Source organism: Cupressus sempervirens, chromosome 10 (assembly GCF_028749045.1).
Source record: "Cupressus sempervirens isolate cs-2001-9-10 chromosome 10, ASM2874904v1, whole genome shotgun sequence".
Taxonomy (NCBI): Eukaryota; Viridiplantae; Streptophyta; class Pinopsida; order Cupressales; family Cupressaceae; genus Cupressus; species Cupressus sempervirens.
The window spans coordinates 966779950-966801657 of record NC_143127.1 but is presented as its reverse complement, the minus strand read 5'-3'; the positions used below and the strand labels follow the sequence as shown (position 1 = coordinate 966801657).

Genomic DNA, 21708 nt, shown 5'->3' with positions numbered 1-21708 from the left:
TCAGTGGAGTCGAACTCTCATGATGATTTTCTTCCTTCTACTGGAAGTGAATCTATTTCTTCATTTCATACAACTAATAGCATTGGACAGCTGACGGTGCCACATTTTCAAAGGGATCAATTGTGGATCGCAAGGGAGTAGGTTGATGCTTCCACATATAATTTCTACTATATAGAGTTCTTCATGGAGTATCTATTGGAGAGTTCGGATGTGTGAGAGGATTCATACAAAGTGTCTAAGGGTACTCTCATCCGAGGCTCCCATGCTATTTAGAGGTTGGTGGGAAAGATTGTAGAGACTGTCTTCTATGCTTCCCCACAGGAATTTCAAGGTTAAATTTGCTAACAAGATTGTGCAGGATCCTACCCGACCAATAGTTCAAAGTCGGAGATTGAAGCCATTTTCTGATTCTCAAACTGATATTGATGATCCCTTGACAGAGATTGGGAGTTTTTATCGGCATAACACTATGAGGAGTGCTCATCTATTTTCGTTTGACGCACAGGTAGAGCATTTGAACATCCAAATGCCGTACATTATGCAACTTAGTGATAGTCGTACAGTGTGGGATCAAGGAAGTGGATGTTGTATGGAGGGGTATGTAGTTGGTCGTACGGATGAAGTCTTACGATAGGAAGAGATGGTTGTATGGTAGGAAGAGCAAGCCATATGATAGCTGAAGGTGTAACAAGAGACAAGGAAATGGTCATATGGTAGGCCCACATGGTCACACGGAAGGGTGATGGGAAGATGTACGGCTAATTATGTTGGGCTATAGTGGCAGATGATGTACGAAATGAAGGGGAAATGCTAATTTCTATAATCATCAACTTATGGATCCAAATTCATGAAATAAATCCAAACAATAATAAAGTTTGAAACACAAATAACCTTCAATTGATATTTTCCAAGAAATGGTGCTCTAATTTGCCAGATCCGAGCGAAGTATTACATGCAACAACGGAATAGGGTGAGGGTTGAATCCCACCGAAATTGCACAAGCCAAATAGGGAAGATCTTTCACTTCTGAAATGGCAAACAATCCAGAACTCCGACAGGAATTCGCAGTACATAAAAATAATCCAAAAGCATACCTAAAACTACCTTCAAGCCGTGCTTAAATACCTGTCGGAAAAACTTTCCAAGGATGTACAAAGATAGCTAACAGCAACACAAACTACAGAAATTAAACAAAAATGGGTTCGAGATATATTAAATCAATCGGCCCATTAACTATAGTTTGATAAATGATTTATTTTATTACAAGAACATTATAGTCCTCCCGTCCCAAATTTTGCTTGTCCTCAAGCAAATGCAGTGTCGATTGTTGGAGAATGTGCTTCCCCTCCCACAGCATGTCGTCCAATGGCAAGTGTTTCCAACACACCAAATATTCTTTCACCACGGTTTCGCAGGGTCTTCTCACATACTTCGATGATCTCGATTGGTTCCAATATGAGCTTTCCTTCTTCATTGAGTGGTGGGAGGGTTGTGGCTACCATGATGTTCTGCCCCACGGCCTTCTTTAGGCATGAAACATGAAAGACGTTATGAATACAACTTCCTTCTGAAAGCTCCAGCTCGTAAGCGACTTCACCAATGCAACAAACTACGCGATAAGAGTCATGAAACCATGTCTTTATTTTTTCTTTTCCCTTTTCCTTCAATGACAATTGTCAATGTGGTTGGAGCCTAAGATAAATCAAGTCCCCTACTTCGAAACTCCTCCATTCAGTATCTTTCAGCATACATCTTTTGTTGATTTTGTGCCCGTTGTAAGTTTTCCTTTGGGTATCGTAGGATGTCCTGTCCCTCCTGAAGCCAATCCCTCAACCTTGGTACGTGACTGTCTCCCAGCACTGTGTCGATGGAGAGGGGTTTGTACCCATATAGAGCTTTGAATGGTGCTATCCCAATGGACATGTGATATGTGGTATTGTAACAATATTCTCCTACGTGTATCCATTGACCCACACCTATTGTTGTGTTGAAACATAGTTTCGAAGGTAACCTTCGAGCCACTTGTTCACAATCTTCATTTGTCTGTCTGTCTAAGGGTGGTAACTAGTACTTGGTGACAATTTTGTCCTTGCCAATCGAAACAGTTTTGTCCAGAAGATACTGATGAATTGTCCATCCCTATCACTGACAATGTTTCAGGATAACTCGTACAGACAAAAGACTTCTCTAAAAAACAGGTCGGCTACTTGTGTGGCTTGAAAATCTAAGGGGATGGTGAAGAAATGTGTGTACTTTGTCAATCTATCAACCACCACGAAAATACAATCATTTCCATTCACCTTAGGAAGCCCCATTATGAAATCCATCGAGATACTTTCCCACTTATGTTCTAGAATTGGCAGAGGTTGCAGTAACCCGGCAAGTAGAGTATGTTCGGATTTGTTCTGTTGGCAAACCACACACTCTCTTACGTACTGTAATACATCTCCTTTAAGTCCTTTCCATGAAAACCTCTCTCGGAAACTTCTGTATATTTTGAGGAAGCCTGTGTGTCCTGCCAAGGGAGGGTCATGTACTTCCTTCAAGATTTTCTACTTCAATTTGGATTCCAGCACTAAAAATATCCAATTCTTATAGTAGATGATGTCATCCACCACTTTGTATCGATCATCCTAGGTGTTGCCATCCATTAGCTCACAGGCAAATGTGTTTTTGAAATATTCTACCAACAAATGTGCCTTCCAGTCAGCTAAAATCTAGTTTAGTGAGCAGATGGTGGGTTTCTTGGACAAGGCATCTACAACCACATTGTTCTTTCCTGTCACATATTCAATGTCAAAATCAAAAGCCTAAACCTTGCTTATCCATTTTTGTTTCCTCTCGTTCAAGTCTCGTTGCTCCAAAAAATATCTCAAACTATTGTGATCCGTACGGACGACAATCCTTTAACGAACCTCTACTACCTTGTCAGATTCGTTAAGGGTGTGCTGAGCTAAGAAAATCCTTTAACAAACCTCCACCAATAACTACACAATCCGAAAAACCCTCACAAATCCGTGAGTGATTTTGGGGGAGGCCAATCAAGGATAGCGTGAATCTTCTCCTAATGAACTTGAACTCCATATTTACTGACAACATGCCCTAGGTAAAATATTTTTATCATACCGAATTCACACTTGGATTGCTTGACAAACAAAAATTGCTCCTCCATGATCCTTAGGACTTCATCCAAATGCTTCAGGTGCTTCTCCCATGTCCAACTATAAATAAGAAGATCATCAAAAAATACCAATAAGTACTTATGCAATTGTTTGCTGAAGATGTGATTCATACATGATTGGAATGTAGCAGCATGTAGCAGGTGCATTTGTCAACCCGAACAACATTGACCAGAAACTCATAATGCCCGTAGTGACAACAAAAGGCCATCTTTTCCACATCTTCCTCCCTCATGCAGATCTGATGGAATCTGGAACAGAGATCTATTTTTGAAAAATTGACTGCGCCATGTAATTCATCCAATGACTCATCTATCCTTGGAATGGGATATCTATTCTTTATTGTTTTTTTGTTCAACGCATGGTAGTCTATACACATGCGCATCGTCCCGTCCTTTTTGACCAATACCACTAATGACACGAAATGGCTAGAACTAGGATTAATCCATCCTTTAGCAATTCCTGAATCGGTTTTCGATCTCATCTTTGAATTTTTTGGGATGGTGGTACAGTATGGTTGTAACCGGCTTGGCTCCTGCATCCAACTCGATAGTATGTTCAAATCCTCGATGACGTGGTATGTCGGGAGGAATGTCTATAAAAACTTTGTCATGTTTACTTAAAATATGTTGGAGATCATCATCTTGGGGAGGTGCTCGTTGCCCTTTTATAGGTTCTACCGAAAAAAAACAATGTGCAACCCAAGCAATGTCATCATGCCAAAAAATTGCCTCCATCCGATGCGCAGATTCTTTGGACCCTCATTTACCATTCTACGGAGTATAACCTTCTTTCCATCAACAACAAAAGTAAAATCCATCCATTTAAAACTCTAAGTGTATTCATCAAGTGTCTCCATCCATTGTACGCCCAAAATAACCTCCATGTCATCAAGGTCCACTATGAAGAGATCCTCGGTCACTGTGTGATTCGCCATTGTGATACTTAGCTGAGGAACAAGGTGTGTGCAGGGCAGAAGAGTCCCTCCGGCAACCTTGACCTTAAATCCTACATATGTCTCCATAAGTAGACCTCTTCGCTTCACCAGAGATGAGTTTATAAAATTTAGAGTGGCTCCACTATTGAGCATCACCATAACCCTTTGTCCTTGAAGGGTTCCCCATACACGAAAAACTGTGCACCTTGGGCTACCGGTTAGAGCGATAGTTCTGTCGCAACGTACCAATGTTGTAATTCTTTCCGTGTGGTTCAGTCTAACCATGTTGGTGTCGTCATAATGTTGGTTGTCTTCAACGGGTATTTCTTCCTGTTCATCCTCATCATCGGACACAACCTTAATGTAATGAATCTTCCCTTTTCTGAGGCATTTGTGGCCAAGTTCCCAAAGTCCCTTACAATTGAAACATAATTTCTTCCTTTGAAGCTCCTGTCTAGTCGCTTCGTCCAACGACTGCTTCTTGGGCAGAGGTTTATTATCTCTGTCCCTCGAAAAAACTGGTAGTTTGGAATGTAACTTTGCAAGGATGATGTCGACGATGATGCCATGCTTTCTGCCTTCTTAATGGCCTCCGACAGGGTGGTAGAATTGAACCCCTTTACCCAACCTTTTAGTGGTTCTATCAATCCGTTTATGAAGAGCACTACCCGTCTTCTTTCAAAAATGTATGTGACCACAACATAGAGTTTTTGAAATTTTGCAATGTACTTGTCAATCGATCCAATTTGGCTCAACTGTGCCAAATCTTTGAAGTTGAGTTACAAATATTTAACATCAAATCGATCTATCAATCTTTTAGTGAATTTTGCATAAATATTTATTTGATCATGCCCCAATATGATGGTGCCATGATGCCACCATTCATGTGCAACTCCCTCCAAGTGCAATGCCTCAAATTTAATTGTTTCTTCTTCTGGCATGGGATTAAGTTGGAAGTATCGGCCTTCATTACCCACACTTGCACAAATATGGATCCGGATCCGTCAAATGGAGACAAATTTACTTTACTCAACTTTCTTCTGAGACCATCATTAAAATATCCTCTATTTCCAGCCCCCAAATTCATTCTCAAATCTGCATAATCTTTGTAGGACATATCTTCCTCAAGATTTAGATTCTTCCAATCTTCCCTTGACTACTCTTGCATTTTTTCAAAGGTTGGTTGTTTTTCTCCGTGTTGTGGAAATGATGGCATGGAATGTCGAGAGCGTGTTGGATGAGGGTTTGCTTTACCCGATACCGAATCCCCACTGTGTCCATTTTGTTCACCGGATATTTTATTGTCTACCAACTTCTTGAGAGTTTCTTCCATGAGTTGTTGAGTATTATTCATCTGTGCTTAATTCCTCGCAAGCTCCCTCAGTAGTGCCACGAGTTCGATGGCTGTGGATTCTAGTTCGGCAACCATTCTATCAACGGAATGTGTTCTTCTCTTCCAGCTATAAACTCTCATTCACTGTCCACAAGCTAATAGGATCGAAGCTCTAATACCACTGTAATGATCCGTTCTCTATGTTCCCCCTGTTTGATGGTCTTTGTTCAATTCATAATTAAGATTTCAAACCATTGAAATGGTCATACGATGCAGGGGAGTCCATACACCTAGTGGGAAGGAAAAAAGACAAGTCATACATGTTTTGAGGGCAATATGTTGAACATCCAGATGTCGTACAATATGCAACTTAGTCATGGTCGTGCAGTGTGAGATCAGGGAAGTGGATGTCATACAGTGGAGGGGTTTGTAGTTGGTCGTACGGATGAAGGTCATACGGTAGGAAGAGTAAGCCGTATGGTAGCTGGAGGTATAGCAGGAGACAAGGAAATGGTTGTACGGTAGGCCCAGATGGCCTATGGAAGGGTGATGGGAAGATGTACGAGTAATTATGCTAGGCTACAGTGGTAGATGATGTACGGAATGAAGGGGAAATGCTAATTTCTGTAATCACCAACTTATGGATTCGAATTCATGAAATAAATCCAAACAAGAATAAAGTTTGAAACACAAATAACCTTCAATTGATATTTCCTAAGAAATGGTGCTCCGATTTACCAAATCCAAGCGAAGTATTACATGCAACAACGAAATAAGGTGAGGGTTGAATCCCACTGAAATCGCACAAGCCAAATAGGGAAGATCTTTCACTTCCGAAATGGCGAACAATCCAAAACTCCAACAAGAATTCACAATACATAGAAATATTCCAAAAGCATACCTAAAACTACCTACAAGCCGTGCTTAAATACCCATTAGGAAAACTTTTCGAAGGTGTACAAAAATAACCGATGGCAACACAAACTACAAAAACAAAACAAAAATGGGTCCAAGATATATTAAATCAATTGGCCCATTAACAATAGTTTGATAAATGATTTATTTTATGATGGGAACATTACGATCATAGCTCATTGGAACCGGGACAAAAAGTTTTAAATCGTGGGAACAAGAAACAATGGCCTTGTGTGTCAAAATATGAAGTTATGGTGTAAAAGGTCATTTTTGGAGCCAAAAGCAATTAATAAATGATATTAATGGCACTTTATTATATATTAAAGTTATGTATTGGAAGCTTCTTAAGTGGAGTTCTACTGGGAAAGTGGTGCCATTTGGAGATTATAAATACGACATTTGATGAGAAAAGCATCTAATTATTGATTTGTCAATTTGCTTGTCATCTTTGTGACGTATTCTGAGGTTGTTTGTTGTGCCCTTGTTGAGGTATAAGGGTTTAAAACTAAGAGGTACACTCAATCACTACTGAGATATAGTGATTTAATTCTGAAAATTGTTTCTCTCCTTAGTGTTTTGATTGTGGTTGGAGTTAACATTGTAGTCGAGATTGTTTGGAGTTGTTTACAATTTGCTACTACCTAGACTATCCTAACGTACATAACTTGGAAGTTTGTTGATGATTGAAGAAATTGAAACTGGTTGCATATGATCTGGATACTATTATTTTTTATTTCTAGGCGTGATTTCTTGAGAGGAATTGGTTGTCTTTCAGAACTGTGATTACTGGCAAGAGGAACCGGTTTTTGCAAGTGTAATTGTCTGATTTAGAAGGGTTTGATAACAGTGATTATAAGTTTCAGACCTGCATTTTTGTTTGGGACTGTTGTGTATGTTGGATGCTCCATTGTAGGAAGCAGTTTACATAATATTTATCATCTCAGATCTTTATGGAAGCTATTGCAATCTATCCAGGTTCCATTTAAAATTGTTCAATTTAATATTGCAATTGTGAATTTCAGTGTGATAAATTGTAATCGAGTGGGATTGATTGCTAATGAATAAACTTAGAGGTTTGGTGTGAATCATTTCTCATTCCAGAGTTGTCTATTTGTAAAGTCTATAGGGAAAAACTATATATCCATAGTTCGCTTTCATCTGTGCAAATTACTTAGAACCAAATAATTCCGAATAATATAAGCTCTTCATTGAATTCTCTAATTGGTGTTTGGAATTTTAGAATTTCATTTGTACGGTGAGAATAGTGCAACCTGCCAAGTGTTTGAGAAAATGGCAAATTATTGATTAGTAAAGAGAACTAAAGTTTGTTTGAGGTCATAACCAACAGGGTTAAAGTTATAATTGGCTACGGGTTATAACAAAAACAAGTCATCATGAAGACAAAAAGGAAGACCCACAAATTTTGGCATGCATATATCCTTTTGACTCACCTTTGTCATTGATGTCAAAGGGGGAGATTGTTAGTATGAAAGTTTGTAATAGGATATAATAATGTAGAAGGAGATATAAGTTAGTGTATAATATCAAGGGAAGCATATATGTAGAACATGGTAAAGTAAATAAAATGATCCACATTTTTGTAATTTTGATGGCCATTTGAAATACTTCACAACTTTTGAAATTCTGTAATTTTGGATACTTGGCCAATTTTTCCCATATGTTGCTATCAATGTCAAAGGAGAAGATTGTTGGCAATTTGGCTAAGGAGATATGTTAGGGTTGTCATTTATGGCAACATTTAACTTACTTTGAGAAGGCAAAATGAAAGGATAAATCTGAAGGCATAATAATTTAAAAAATTGTCTAAGTACATATCAACAGAACAATGTATAGTTAGCCCAGTTTGTTTAGTGCAGTTCATTGGAGGCACTTGGGCTTATGCGCACTTATAGAAAGGAAGAACATAGTGTATATGACACATGGTTAATAGTGCTTATTGTTTGGCTATGTATGGACGAAGTTATTAAAGATTTACCAATAACAGTTTACCAGGACAAAACAAACATAAATGTAGAATAAAGACATTTTGGTTAAGGAATTGTTTTGGTTGGGACGACATCCTAGATGTTTACCCACACATGGAAAAAGTTAGTTCAAAATATTTAGCAAAGTATCAAGTAGCAAGGCCGACAGGATGAAACAATGTGATATAAAGGAAGAGCATTTTTGTCGAGCAAAGAATCGCATCGTATTGTAATGATATGCTGTTTGAATGTGCACTTTCTATGGTTAGTATAGGTGTGAATGTGATGCTAGTACAGAGGAGTACAGTTTTGAAGAAGGAACCAAAAAGTAGATTAGATATTGAAGATATCAGCACTCTATTAAAGTTTTTTGTATTTATCTCTATTGACAACATTGTTAAGTGGTATTTGTTTATTTGAGCCGTGGGCTCTTCTTGCATACTTTTGTATTGTAATAGCAACTCCTAACAAGGAGGCTTCTAACAAGGCCTAGTCCTCTAACAAGGACAAATACACTATACAAATGTAATAAACTTCTAATAGGGTCAATATCTTTCATAAGATACTTTTGATTAGTGGATCATTTTGAGGGTACTATCCCCATTGGGGTTTTCCCTTGGGCAGGGTTTCTTTAATTAACAAATAATGGTGTTATGAGTTGCATTGTGTTATGGTTATGTTTACTTGTCAGTTTGATCATCTATGCAAGTTTAAAGATTGTTAATAATAATCATAGTTGGGCAAAAGTTTGTGGAACACTGATTCACCCCACACCCCATCCCCTCTCCCTCGCCTAGTATTTCCTATTTCTAACATGATCTACATGAAATTGTTGTTTCGTCGTTATAGAAACATGAGGTAGAAACATCGTGTCAAAGTTATGAAACGCTTCAAGACCTAATAGAGGCAGAAAAGACTTTCCATGGTAACCACAATGAGATTTAAAATATTAAAATTTCAAGACATATCACTTCACTATAAGCTTACTGAAGCTCAGGGAGAAAAGGCTAAACCATGCTTATTAAGAATTTAAGATACCAAGTCAGAAGCTTGACTGTTGAGAAATCAACTACCATAAATGTTTCAACAAGGGCACCAGTGGGTGGATTTCAGGCAATTTTGTGACAAAAAAAACTCATTAATTGCGGCAGAATTACCCAGCTCAATAAAAAGTAAAAGCCTAAGAATCTTGCCTCTACATACCAAGCAAGAGGATTGGACCTATCTTGGCGGCCATAAGAAGGGCTATAGCCTCAATAGAATGACAGCGAGCTACACAATTAGGTTTGAAATGCCCAACAGGAAAACAGAATTAGCAAAATAACATATCTTTGCAATATCGGTCCATTAACGAAGGCTTTATGATGAAACAAGTGATGCAAGCGTCATAGTTCCTGCCATTTGAATTTTTAGAAAGGAAATAGAAGTAGCAATGTTCCCATTCAAACATTGATAATTACATGAGACGATCTATGTTGAATCTTGAAAGTAGCTTATTTGCATTAGATAGGAAATCTAGCTTCAAATAAGATGGTGCCCTGGTATATTAGCACCAAATTCACCTTATAATATAAGAAATATAAAAGATAAATAAGTTAAAAGAAAATAATGCAAGAATAGAGAAAAATATTGATAACAAAATATTCGAATTGTTGGTCTTTATATTGTTTAAAATTTGCAAATATAATTTAAAATGTAAAAAATTAATAAATTTTTATGGTAATTTCTTTGGTTTTTTAGAATGTAAAAGCTTAATTCCTAAAGTTTTTATAATGTTCTTAAATAAACTTTCATGAATAAATAATTATGCATAAAATAAAATCTAATATATTTATATTAAATTATTGTGATTAAATATTTATATAAATATTCTAGTTCACAATCAATAATTGAAAAAGTAAAATTGAAAATTGAACATAATAATATAAAATAGTATAGATAAAATAAAACTATATTGAAAAATATTAAGATTTAAGTTTTATTTCTTATATAAAAAAAATAGTCAACATGTCATGTCATTGATATAATTTAAAATAGTTCTAAAAATGATTTTATATGGTGAAAGAAGATTTGTATGAAAGATGACATAAGTTATAATTAATGCAAAGATGACATAAGCTATAATTAATGTATTAAAAGTAGAGTGTACAAAATATTTTCTATGAAGAAAATTAATTTTACTCCTTACTATTTTTGCTCTAAACCAATCAAAAAAGAGATAAATTATTTTGTTTAAATCATTTAAATAAATGAAAAATTTCAAACTATAGTTGATAGACATATGTATTAAAAATTCTTGACTCTGATTGGCTTTTTAAAAGTGACTATTGCATCTTATGGCATCTAATGGATGCAATAGTATCTGCCATGATAGGAACTAATAATAATAAGAAAGAACATAACTCTAGACCTAGGGGCAAGTCTTTTAAAGTAAGCCCATAACCGTAGTGGGCATGTGCCAACCTTATAGTGTAACAAAATCACGCACATTTGAGCACGGGGCGTCTTAAAAAAATCTCAAAAATGGGCCTCAAAGTTAATGGAGAAACTAGTAAGTACGGTTTCCGTTATACATTTGAAAATTGCACTTAAATAATAGGTAACACTTTTTACAACGAAAGTTAAATAACAATGAGCCATCTTAAACTATGACATCTAAAGAAATTCGAACATGGAAAAATTATTAAGAATTGAATTACCAAGGCATTGGAAATCAGGTCTGACGATGATGAATTGGCCTTAGCGTTAAGAGGGAAGGATGGAATTGATGCAAGAGAACCTAATAAATGCCTTCGGTTGCAAAACCCACACCCACAGACAGTAGATGGTCGAATTGTGATTTTTTTTTTGCATTCACCATCCTCAGCTGTGGTCAGATCAGTTTGCTTGATTACATGCGTGAACTTGAGCTCTTTCTTTCTATGAAGTCTGCCATTTGAGAATATAGAAGATGGAGACCTCGTTATCTGACAGCGTTGATTGAAGTCTGTATGACCGTGGAGGGCTTGAGAGCGCAGGCCTAAAATCTCAAGAGCCATGAACTACGATTCGAGTAGAATTGCCATTTTGACGTTGTCTATAAGCTGAGTCCACCGTTGACATTCGAGATGGCGTGTACCCTAAGACAACACTACGAGCCTACCCGAGAACCTACCCGAGAAGGTTTTCGACATTTGGTTCCAACCCCCAAATAATTATTACTTTCATATTTTATTATATAAGATCAACAAAAACAATTAAAAATAAAAATTATACTTTTAGGTAGCCCAATTTTCATAGGTCATAACTTTCAAATTGTAACTTTGATTTGCAATTATAAGTACTTTTCAGAAATGATAGCTTTTGATCTGCAATTATCTAGTGATGGAAGCATTGTCAACTAGGATTTTACCTCGTTTAAGAGTCTCTAAGGCCTTCAAAATTGAGCTTAAAGATTTTGTACTCAAAAACCTCAATAACTTCTGCAACACATATGGTATGATAATGAAGCTCCACTAACATACTGAAATAACTAAGATGAGCACCTATGAAATTAGAACATTCTAAGCTCGTATGACCCACTTACTAAAAATAATAAGTTTCCACAAATAGTAACTCTACACTAAAATAGTCTTTATTGAAAATATAGAAATATAAATATTTTATAGATGATGCAAGATTTCCCTTATACCCAAGATGCTCTTGCATTAGACACCTGAGGTAATATGAGAAATGACTCTAACATTTCAAATATGCAAAGGAAAACAAAGATGGTTAACCTCCTCCCTTTTCAACCATGATAAAGCTCTAGAGGCATCCTTTCCATTTGATCACACATTCTTCATATGTTTTGTTCCTTGCACTTTTACCAACATGTTTGTCTAGTATCTCCTCAATCTCCTTTGTAGCTGAAATAGTTGCTATAATACTCCACTATACTTCTATGATCTCATCTTTATTTTCTCATTCATAATACTTTGTGAGATCTGAAATGTTAAATACTAGTGAAATATTTAGTTCAATGGGCAACTCTACTTCATAAGCATTTCCATAATCATGTTTCTTCACTTTCTTTCATGGTCCAAACATCTTCTTGTCTAACTTTTTATATGTACCTACTACAAATTTCTCCTTCCTCAAATAAGCCATAACTTGATCTCCAATTTGAAACTCCTTATGCCTCCTTTTTTTCATTTGCCTCAACCTTATACTATGTAGTCATCTTTGTGATGTTCTTCATCACATCTTCATGGATGTTCTTTAAGTGTTGTGCAGAATCCTCAACTTTGACACTAGTTATGCCTCCTTTATCCAACTTTCTCAATTAATAAGAATTTTTGGGACTACTCCCATACACAATCTGGAATGGTGATTTACAAGTCATTTTGTTGATAGAATTAATATATGCTAATTTTACATGTGGTAAAATCACATCCCATCCTTTTGGCTTATCTCCAATAAAATATCTCAGAACATTTCCCAAACTCCTATTCACAACTTATGTTTTATTGGAAGGTTGACTTGATGATGATATGTTACATTCATGACTAAGTTTTTCATTCATGTCAACATAGCATGTTTAATGTCTTCTATGGTATCTGATGGAAGAACAACGAAAAGATCAAGTTGATATGGGCATCTAGTTAAGCATGATAACCATCTGAGGTTATGGGAGATATGTCTAAGTATCTGGCATATGCAATTAATGTCGGAAGTAGAAAAGATGAGTCTAGAAGAAGTTATGTAAGTTTTGGTGATATATGTTCTGAGATAGAGTTTATAGAGGTATGTTCTGGTAAACTTGTTATATCTCTTAACAAAGTTGATATCTTGAGGATTGAGGTTGAGGACAAAAAGAAGTCATGTTAAGGATAATGTGGCTAAGCTCACTCATCATAATATTGCGTGTATGTAAAGTTATTCAAGTTACAAAATGAAATATTTGTATTATCACTAAGTGTAACATGTTCTTAATGTGGTCCTATAATAATTAATTGAGAAGGACTAACAGTCAACTCAAAGAATTATTTAATGGACTTGATATAAAGAAATGATATTTTCCTTCATCATGGTATGGATATATGCAAATTATGAATGTTCGGAAAGCAATTGAGAGTGCAGAATGCGAACTTGAGCAGAGCAATACAAAAGTGAAGGAAACGTCATTACCAAGGTTTTGATGAATGATCCAACGTTTAGTATTTGGATCCAAGGGTTGTGACCTAGTCCACAATGTCTCAAAGTGATAGGTCTAGTTGACAAGACAAAGGAAAGAATAAGGAAAGAGGAAAATAATAGTAAACTATTTGTTTGAGTAGTGAGCTCTTCTTGTAGTTGAAATTGCATGTTTGGGTAGTGGGCTCTTCTTGCATACACTGTACTACAACTCCTAACAAAATTGGCACAACTCCTAATAGGGTTGGAATCTCCTAACAGGGATTCAAAGTCTCCTAACAGGGACTTATTGTACTAAATGTTATAATAGATTCCTAACAAGGTCCATCCTCTAACAAGAAATATTTATATTAGTACATCATCTTGTGGGCATCATTCCCACTGAGGTTTTTCCTCTGATCAAGGGTTTCTCTGGTCAACATATCTGGTGTAATTGTCTATGTGCATCTTTGTATGGTTTTTGTTGACTTTGGTTGAATGGATAAGTTTGTTCACCCCCCCCCCCTCTCAATTATCTTGGTGGACTATTGTTTCTAACAATTGGTATCAAAGCTTCAGGTCCTTGAAGAAAAAGTTTAATAGCTTTGGGAGCTCCATAGTGAACTTGTTCAAGAAAGATAGTCTAAAGTTTGATGGAACAAATTACGACAGCTAGAAAGAAAAGATGAAAATACATTTGTTGTTTATGGGATATTGGATCTTGACAAAAATAGCAAAGACAATCATTGAAGAAAATGACTTGGAAACTTGCGTTGAGGCAGAAAGAGATCTTTTCATGTGTGACATGAGAGTTAAAGAAGCACTATTGGTTGCACTTTCTGAAATTGAGTACAATCAAGTATAATCACTTGCTACTTCACATTTGATTTGGAAAGCTTTGAAAAATAGTTTTGAAGGTGATGAACACTCAAAGAAGTTGAGGCTACAAAATTGGATTTATGCATTTCAAGATGCCAAGATGATGGAAGATGAATCTGTACGAACATATATAGGTAGGATATCAGTAATTACTGTAGGTATTAAAACTAAAGGAGGAAACAAGGATGATGATGAAGTTATATGAAAGATATTGAAGACTCTAACACCACCATTTAAGTCAGTAGTTTAGATGATATAGTTGTTGATATCATGCACCAAAGATTTCACAAAAGAGACATTGCTTGGAAGACCTGAAGTAGTTGAGAATGAACTTAGACAGTCTGGAGAATTGACCAGAATAGAGACAACCTTCAGTGCCTTAAGTATTCAACCTAACTTATCAAGGAGCACAAGTGCTAGAGGATATTTTGCTAGCAGCAGTGCATCCGAAGAAGATAGAAATATTGATGAAGTGGTAGCCCTTCTGGTAAGAAGAAAAAAAGGAGGTAAGAAAATCTTTAAATGTTGGACTTGTGATGAATATGGTCATTATGCATCTAAGTGTCCTAAAAGGGAGAAAAAGTATAAGGGAAATCATAAGCATAGAAAAGATAGAGATTGTTTGTATGCAAATGAAGATTAAGATTCTGATGAACAAGCATTGAGTGTTAGTGATGTTGAAATTGGATTTGTGGTAATTAAAGAAGAATTTTTAGAGAAGGTAGCTTCGGTATCACAAATTGAGAAGAAATCCAATTGGATAATTGATAGTGGTTGTTCAAATCATATGACTAGTGACATGAACAAGTTTGTTGACTTCAAAAGTCAGGATGGAGGAATTGTTAGAGTTAGAAACAATGCAACATGCCAAGTAAAAGGTATTGGATCTATAACTCTTGATGGTAAAACTAATACTAAGGATGTATACTTTGTTGATGGTTTAAAGCACAATCTTTTGAGTGTTGAACAACTAGAAGACAAAGGTTATCAGTTGTAATTCTCAGAAAAGACATGCATCATCAAAGATAAAGATGAAAAGGTAATTGGAATATGAACTAGATCTATAGGTAATGTATTTTAGTTGAATCTTACTAAAATGACATGTTTGGTTGCAAAGGTAGATGACGGTTATGGCATAAGAGATTCTATCATATGAACTTTGATATTATTGCGAGGACAAGTAGAATGTTTGTTGTTAAAGATTTGTCAAAGATTGTAAAGCCTACTAACACAATTTGCAAGGAGTGTGTTTTGGTAAAACATAACAGACCTTCTTTTTCCAGCAAGAAGTTTACCACTACAGTGAAGTTGGAGATTGTACACATAGATCTCAGTGGTCCTACAAAGACTAGAGGATTTTATGGTGAAAATTTTATGGTTCTAGTTGATGATTTTTCTAGAATGACGTGGGTTGCATTTCTTAAAGAGAAATTTGAGGCATTTGACAAGTTTAAAATATTCAAGAATATAGTTGAGAATGAATCTGGTATGAAGATTAAATGTTTAAGATTAGATAGAGGAGGATAATTTACTTAAAATGAGTTTAACATGTTTTGTGAAGAAAATAGAATTAACAGATAGTTATCAGCTCTGAGAACCCCTAAATAGAATGGCATTACAGCGAGAAGGAACAAGTTTGTTATAGAAGCTGAAAGAGCTATGTTAGTAGAGAATGAAGTATCCAAGATATTTTGGAGAGAATATGTGAATACATTAGTCTACACTATGAATAGAGTACAAGTTAGGAAGGACACAAACAAGACACCTTATGAACTGCGGTTTGGTCACTCACCTACAATTAAGTATTCTAAAATATTTGGAAGTAAGTGTTACATAAAGAGAGATGATGATATCGATAAGTTTGATGCAGAGATCACAAGGGCATGACAACAAAATTCTATAGAACTGTCATCATATTAGGTACAATAAAATGAATGAGATGCAAAGATCATATGGCAGAACAATGAGATGTAGAAAGCACAAGGGCACAACAATGAAATGCAGTGATCACAAGGGCACAACAATAGAATCTTAGATCTCCACATGATATATGTATGCATGTATACATACATACATGGTTAAGTGCTACCTAACTATGTCCAAGGCATCTACACACTAGAGGCATACTCCGCCTACCAAGCTGCCTACATACCCATATCCACGGGATCAAGACCCCTAAATTGCTCACTCTAACAAATATGTAGTTTTGGTTTCTAATTGTTTTGATGTAATTGTATTCCTATAACCACTAGTTAGCTTTACTCACCTAATACAACTATTTTCCATCATACACCCACTCAGGTGAATTAGGCGATTTTCTATAATTACAATATAGTAATACCATGGTGCAACCTTTGTGTTGTGGTTTACAATTAATGTAAGGTTAACCTAGATATGTCTAACTCACTCCTTATATAGCTATGTTTAAAAGCTTATAACAATACCCATGGCCATGCTACCTATTGAGTGAGTTTTATTATTTGTTGGTTGTACCAAGATCTCTCTATTTATATACATACATGCATACATGTTGAGAATAATTGATCAATTATATGTTCTCTTTGACACAAAATGTCATACATTCACCAGTTAGTGTCTACCAAGCTCACTCGGACAATGGAGACAATTCCTTGTGTCTACCAAACATTTCTATATATGCCAAGTTCAAAAGTCAGTGTCTATGGAGTTTACTCGAGAGACAAAGGAAAGTTGGTAGATAATGAGTGTTAACCAAGCTCTCTTGGTTACCAAAGAGAATTTGTAGAGGGAAGTGTCTACCAAGTTCACTCGAGAGATAAAGCAAGTTGGCATGAGAACCAATATTAACCGATCTCACTTGGTTAATGAAGGAAAATCTATTTTGGTTAGTGTCTACCGAGCAAGGTTAGCTAATGAAGGATTTTCTTGTTTTGACATATTGAGAACTCAAGTGATTTGTTTGTTGGTTATAGCCAACTGAGCAGATGAATATTAAGTATTCTAAGTTGTATTCAAGCTGACTTGACAATATGTAAGATATAAATATAAGGTCAAGTTGAGGATTGAATGTGTGAAAGAAAATAAAAGATTTGAAGATGTCAAGAGGAAGCGAATTTGAAGGATAAACAAAATATCCTTGTGGAGCCGCAAAGATACATTCAATCAGAAAGGATCAAGTATTGAAGCTAGAATTGAGATCTGTAATTAGAAATTTAGTTGCATCAGAAATTAGGTCATCTCATTGTTACTTTCTAATGATTGTAGTAGTGATATAAATCTCTTAGCAGAATTAGCTTAATAACTATTTGTAAATCCTCTAACAAGGTGACATTTCTAGATTAAAGTGTCTAAAGACCTCTAACAAGGCCACTTCTAATAGGGTGATTAAATCCTCTAACAAGTTCACACCTAACAATGTGTTTTGTAACCTTTAATAGGGTTGGCTCCTAATAGGGCTTACTTCATAAAAGTGAAAATAGTAACTAGTTGCAATTGGTGGTATTTCCCAAGTTAGGTTTCCATGTTAAATCTTGGTGTCACTTGTGTTTATGTTATTTCTTTTATGTGTATGCAACTAAGTTAAGTTTAAGGTTAATCATAGTTAATCACATTGATATTAGTATATTTAGTTATTGCTAAGTTACAATTGATTATAAGTGCTTGCCGAGTTGTAGTATTTACTAGTGTTAACTGAGTGCCTGTGTGTTTGCCGAGTAACCACAGAATACCATTTAATCAGAGTTTATGTTTTGATTTGTATTGACATTTAAGGGATCTAGGATTTGTTTTTGTGGTAATTGATTCATCCCTCCCCTTTCAGTTACTCCTCTTATATTTCCAACTATTGGTACGAAAGCTTTTGGTGCTTGTAGAGAAGCTTTCAAGGACCTAAGCTAAAGACTATGATGTCTTACTGAAAAGAGATTCCCAAATTGAATAGAGACAACTTTGTAGCATGGAAAGAACTTATGAAGTTGCATTTGGAAACCATCAGTGATTCAGGTTTGAAAAACTTGGAAAATGCTTACATAGCTCCTACTGTAACATTGATCGTGGAACAGATTGCTGAAAAGAAAAATCATAACATCATGATGATTGACATTGCATCAGCTCTTAATTATGTTGAATTTGATGAGTTTAATGATTGCACTACTACTCATGAAATGTGGAGCAAACTGAAAGACATCTATTGAGGTGATGAAAATGTAAGGAGAGCCAAAGTAGAAAGTCTTAGAGGCTAGTTTGAACAAATGAAGATGAGAGAGGATGAAAACATTGCAAAATATGTTAAGCGAATTAAAGCAAGTGTGAGTGAAATCAAAGCATCTAGAGGAGATACTAATGTTAAAATAGTTGTAAGCAAGCTACTTAGGACCCTTCTTCCTATCTATGCAATTAGAGTGTTTGTTATTCAAGAGATGGGATGTGATCCAAATAATAAGATAAATCTGGATGCTCTAGTGGGAAGAGTGACAACTTTTGAGTTGGATAAGTATGATTTCTATGTCCCTCATTCAAAAGGTATTGAGTCTACATTTCACTCAAGAAAAGAGGTGGAAAATCAAAAGGCAAACAATTTGAAAGTGAAGAAGAGGAAGAAAGTTCAAACAGTGATCTCGAAATTGTTGAAGCCCTACTTGCAAAAAAATATTCTAAAGGTAGAGGAAAGTACAAAGGTAAGATTCCTCTAACCTATTTTTCATATGAAGAAGTTGATCACATCGCTACAAGATGTCCCAACAAAGAAGGAAAAGATGAAAAGAAAAGTAGTAAGTTCAAAGGAAAGAAGGAATTCAAGAGCTACAAGGACTACAAGGAAAAAGATAAGAAATCTTGTTTTATGGCTAAAGATTTTGATAGTAGTGAAGATGATTAAATAGTATATATAGTTGTAAAAGATGAATAAGATGATGAGTAAGATAAATGGCACTTATTTCTCATGTTAGTAAGAATGATACACAGATTATTGATACTGGTTGCTCTCATCATATGACTAGTGACAAATCAAAGTTTGAACATATGGAATAATATGATGGTGGAAGTGTTAGATTTGGAAATAATGAACCTTGTTGCATAAAAGAAAAAGTTTGTATCTCACTAACCAATGAACTTAGATGTGATAATGCTTATGGGTTGAAGGACTACATAACAATCTACTGAGTGTAGCATAGTTGAATAACAATAGATTCAAGGTAGAATACATGAATGGGAAGGCCAAAATGTTGGATAGAAAAGAAAATTGGTTGGGGTCTGGCAACAAACAAAAGGTAAACTATTCTAATTAGATCTCAGTGTAAGTTCATGTTTTATTGCTCAAGTAGAAGAAATTTGGTTATGGCATAAAAGGTTGTGTCATGTGAACTTTGACCATCTGGTCAAGATGAGTAAGAAGAAAAGATTAAGAGGTATTCCTAGTTTGGAAACCTGATATGGGTCTATGCAAAAATTATCAAACAAGTTTCAAGAGCAAGGACTATCATTTTGAAGAAGTCTTGGAGATAGTTCATACAGACTTATGTGGAACTATTGAAATAGAGAGTTATAGTGGAGATGAGTATTTTATTCTTTTTGTTGATCATTATTCTAGAATAATGACTATAATGTATCTGAAAGAAAAATCTAAAGCTTTTTAAAAATTTAAGTGGTTTTTGGAAAGAGTAGAAAAAGAAGCTAAAGTGTTTGAGATCAGACAGAGATGGTTAATTTATTTCTAATGAGTTCAATGAATTCTACATTAAAAGAGGAATTAAGAGACAAGTATCGGCCCTTGGTACACCACAATATAATTGTACAGCTGAAAGAAGGAACAAATCCATCATGGATTATGCAAGAACCTTGATGATAGAAAAGAGTGTTGCAATAAAAAATTAGAAAGAAGTAATCAATTCCATAGTACATACCTTGAATAGAGTAGAACTAAGGAAAGACTCAAATCAAACTCTTTATGAATTATGGTATGGCTACAAACCTAATGTAAGTTACTTGAAAGTATTTGGTAGTAAATGTTATATCTTGAAGGAATCTAGGAAAGGTAAATTTGATTTCAAAGGTGATGAAGGAATATTCCTAGGATACTCTTGTAGAAGTAAATCATACAAGTGTTTGAATTTAAATACTCATAAAATTATAGAAAGTGCACATGTGAGAATTGATGAGTTTTTAGAACCTATGGATTATAGAATATATATGTACTATGAACCTGATACATTGCCAAATCAAATTGGAAGTCAACAAAATTCAATTCTCAAATCCTCAAAATCTCCAAAAGCTACTTAGTTGCAAGCAGTGCAACTTGAGTCATATTTTGAAGGACCCAAGTCACAGTCAGAAGCTATTGAGCTATTACCAGAGCAAACTGAGTTTGATGGATCCAAGTCATAGGCAACGAGACCTAAGTTTTATACAGAAGATCATTGAGAGGTTAGTGAAATAAATTCTAAATCCAAGGTACCTATATTAGCAAGATATGTCAAAAGGCACCATGCACCTGATCAGATCATTGGAGACAAGTCAAATAGAATAATGACAAGAAAAAAATTGAAAGGTACATGTTTGCTTGTTAATTTTGAACCTAGATTAGTAAAAGATGCTTTGGATAATCAAAGTTAGATCGAATCTATGAATGAAGAAATAGATAAAATGGAAACAAATAAGACTTGGACTCTTGTTCCTAGACCCAAGGATAAAAATGTAATTTGCACAAAGTGAGTTTTCAAAAATACGTTGAATGAAGATAGAGAAGTTTCCAGAAACAAAGCAAGGTTAGTATGCAAAGGTTATTCTCAAGAAGAAGGTAGTGACTATGGTGAAACTTTTTCTCTTGTTGCAAGATTAGAGGGTGTTAGGACTTTACTAGCATATGCAATACATAAAGGTTTCAAAATTTATCAAATGGATGTAAAATATGCATTCTTGAAGAGGAAGCATACATAGAAAAACCTAAAGATTTTGTGGATCCTAGCAAAAAGGATATCATTTGTAAATTGCACAAAGCATTTTATGGTCTTAAGGAAGCTCCCAAAGCATGGTATGAAAGACTTCATAAGTACTTGATAAAGATTGGTGTTCAAAGAACAAATGATAACAACAACCTAAATATCAAAGAAGGATCAGACAAGAAGATTGTATTGGTAGAAATATTTGTGGATGGAACTTTATTTAAAAGAAATGATGACTTGTGCTAAGCATTTTCAAAAGAGATGAGTACATAATTTGAGATTTTCCATGTTTGGAGAGATAACATTTTTTGTTGGATTGTAGATTCAACAGAAGAAAGATGGTATCTACATTACTCAGTCTAAATATATCAAGGAGATATTAAAGAAATTTGGAATGGAAGATTCAAGACTAGTTGGAACACCTATGTCT

General features: G+C 35.2%; 1 protein-coding gene and 1 long non-coding RNA gene across 2 annotated transcripts in view; one reads left to right on the top strand and one right to left on the bottom strand.

Moving 5' to 3' along the window:
- The window catches only part of LOC149537194 (uncharacterized), a 218253-nt gene extending 206718 nt beyond the window's left edge, over positions 1-11535 (bottom strand). Inside the window, exon 1 of the mRNA XM_089807352.1 lies at positions 11049-11535. Within this exon, the coding sequence (XP_089663478.1) occupies positions 11049-11387 (339 nt within the window). The 5' untranslated portion in view covers positions 11388-11535. The remainder of the gene's footprint in view (positions 1-11048) is intronic.
- Positions 1-21708, top strand: part of LOC149537193 (uncharacterized) — a 170983-nt gene that overhangs the window by 112517 nt on the left and 36758 nt on the right. The gene's annotated exons all lie outside the window — the stretch shown is intronic.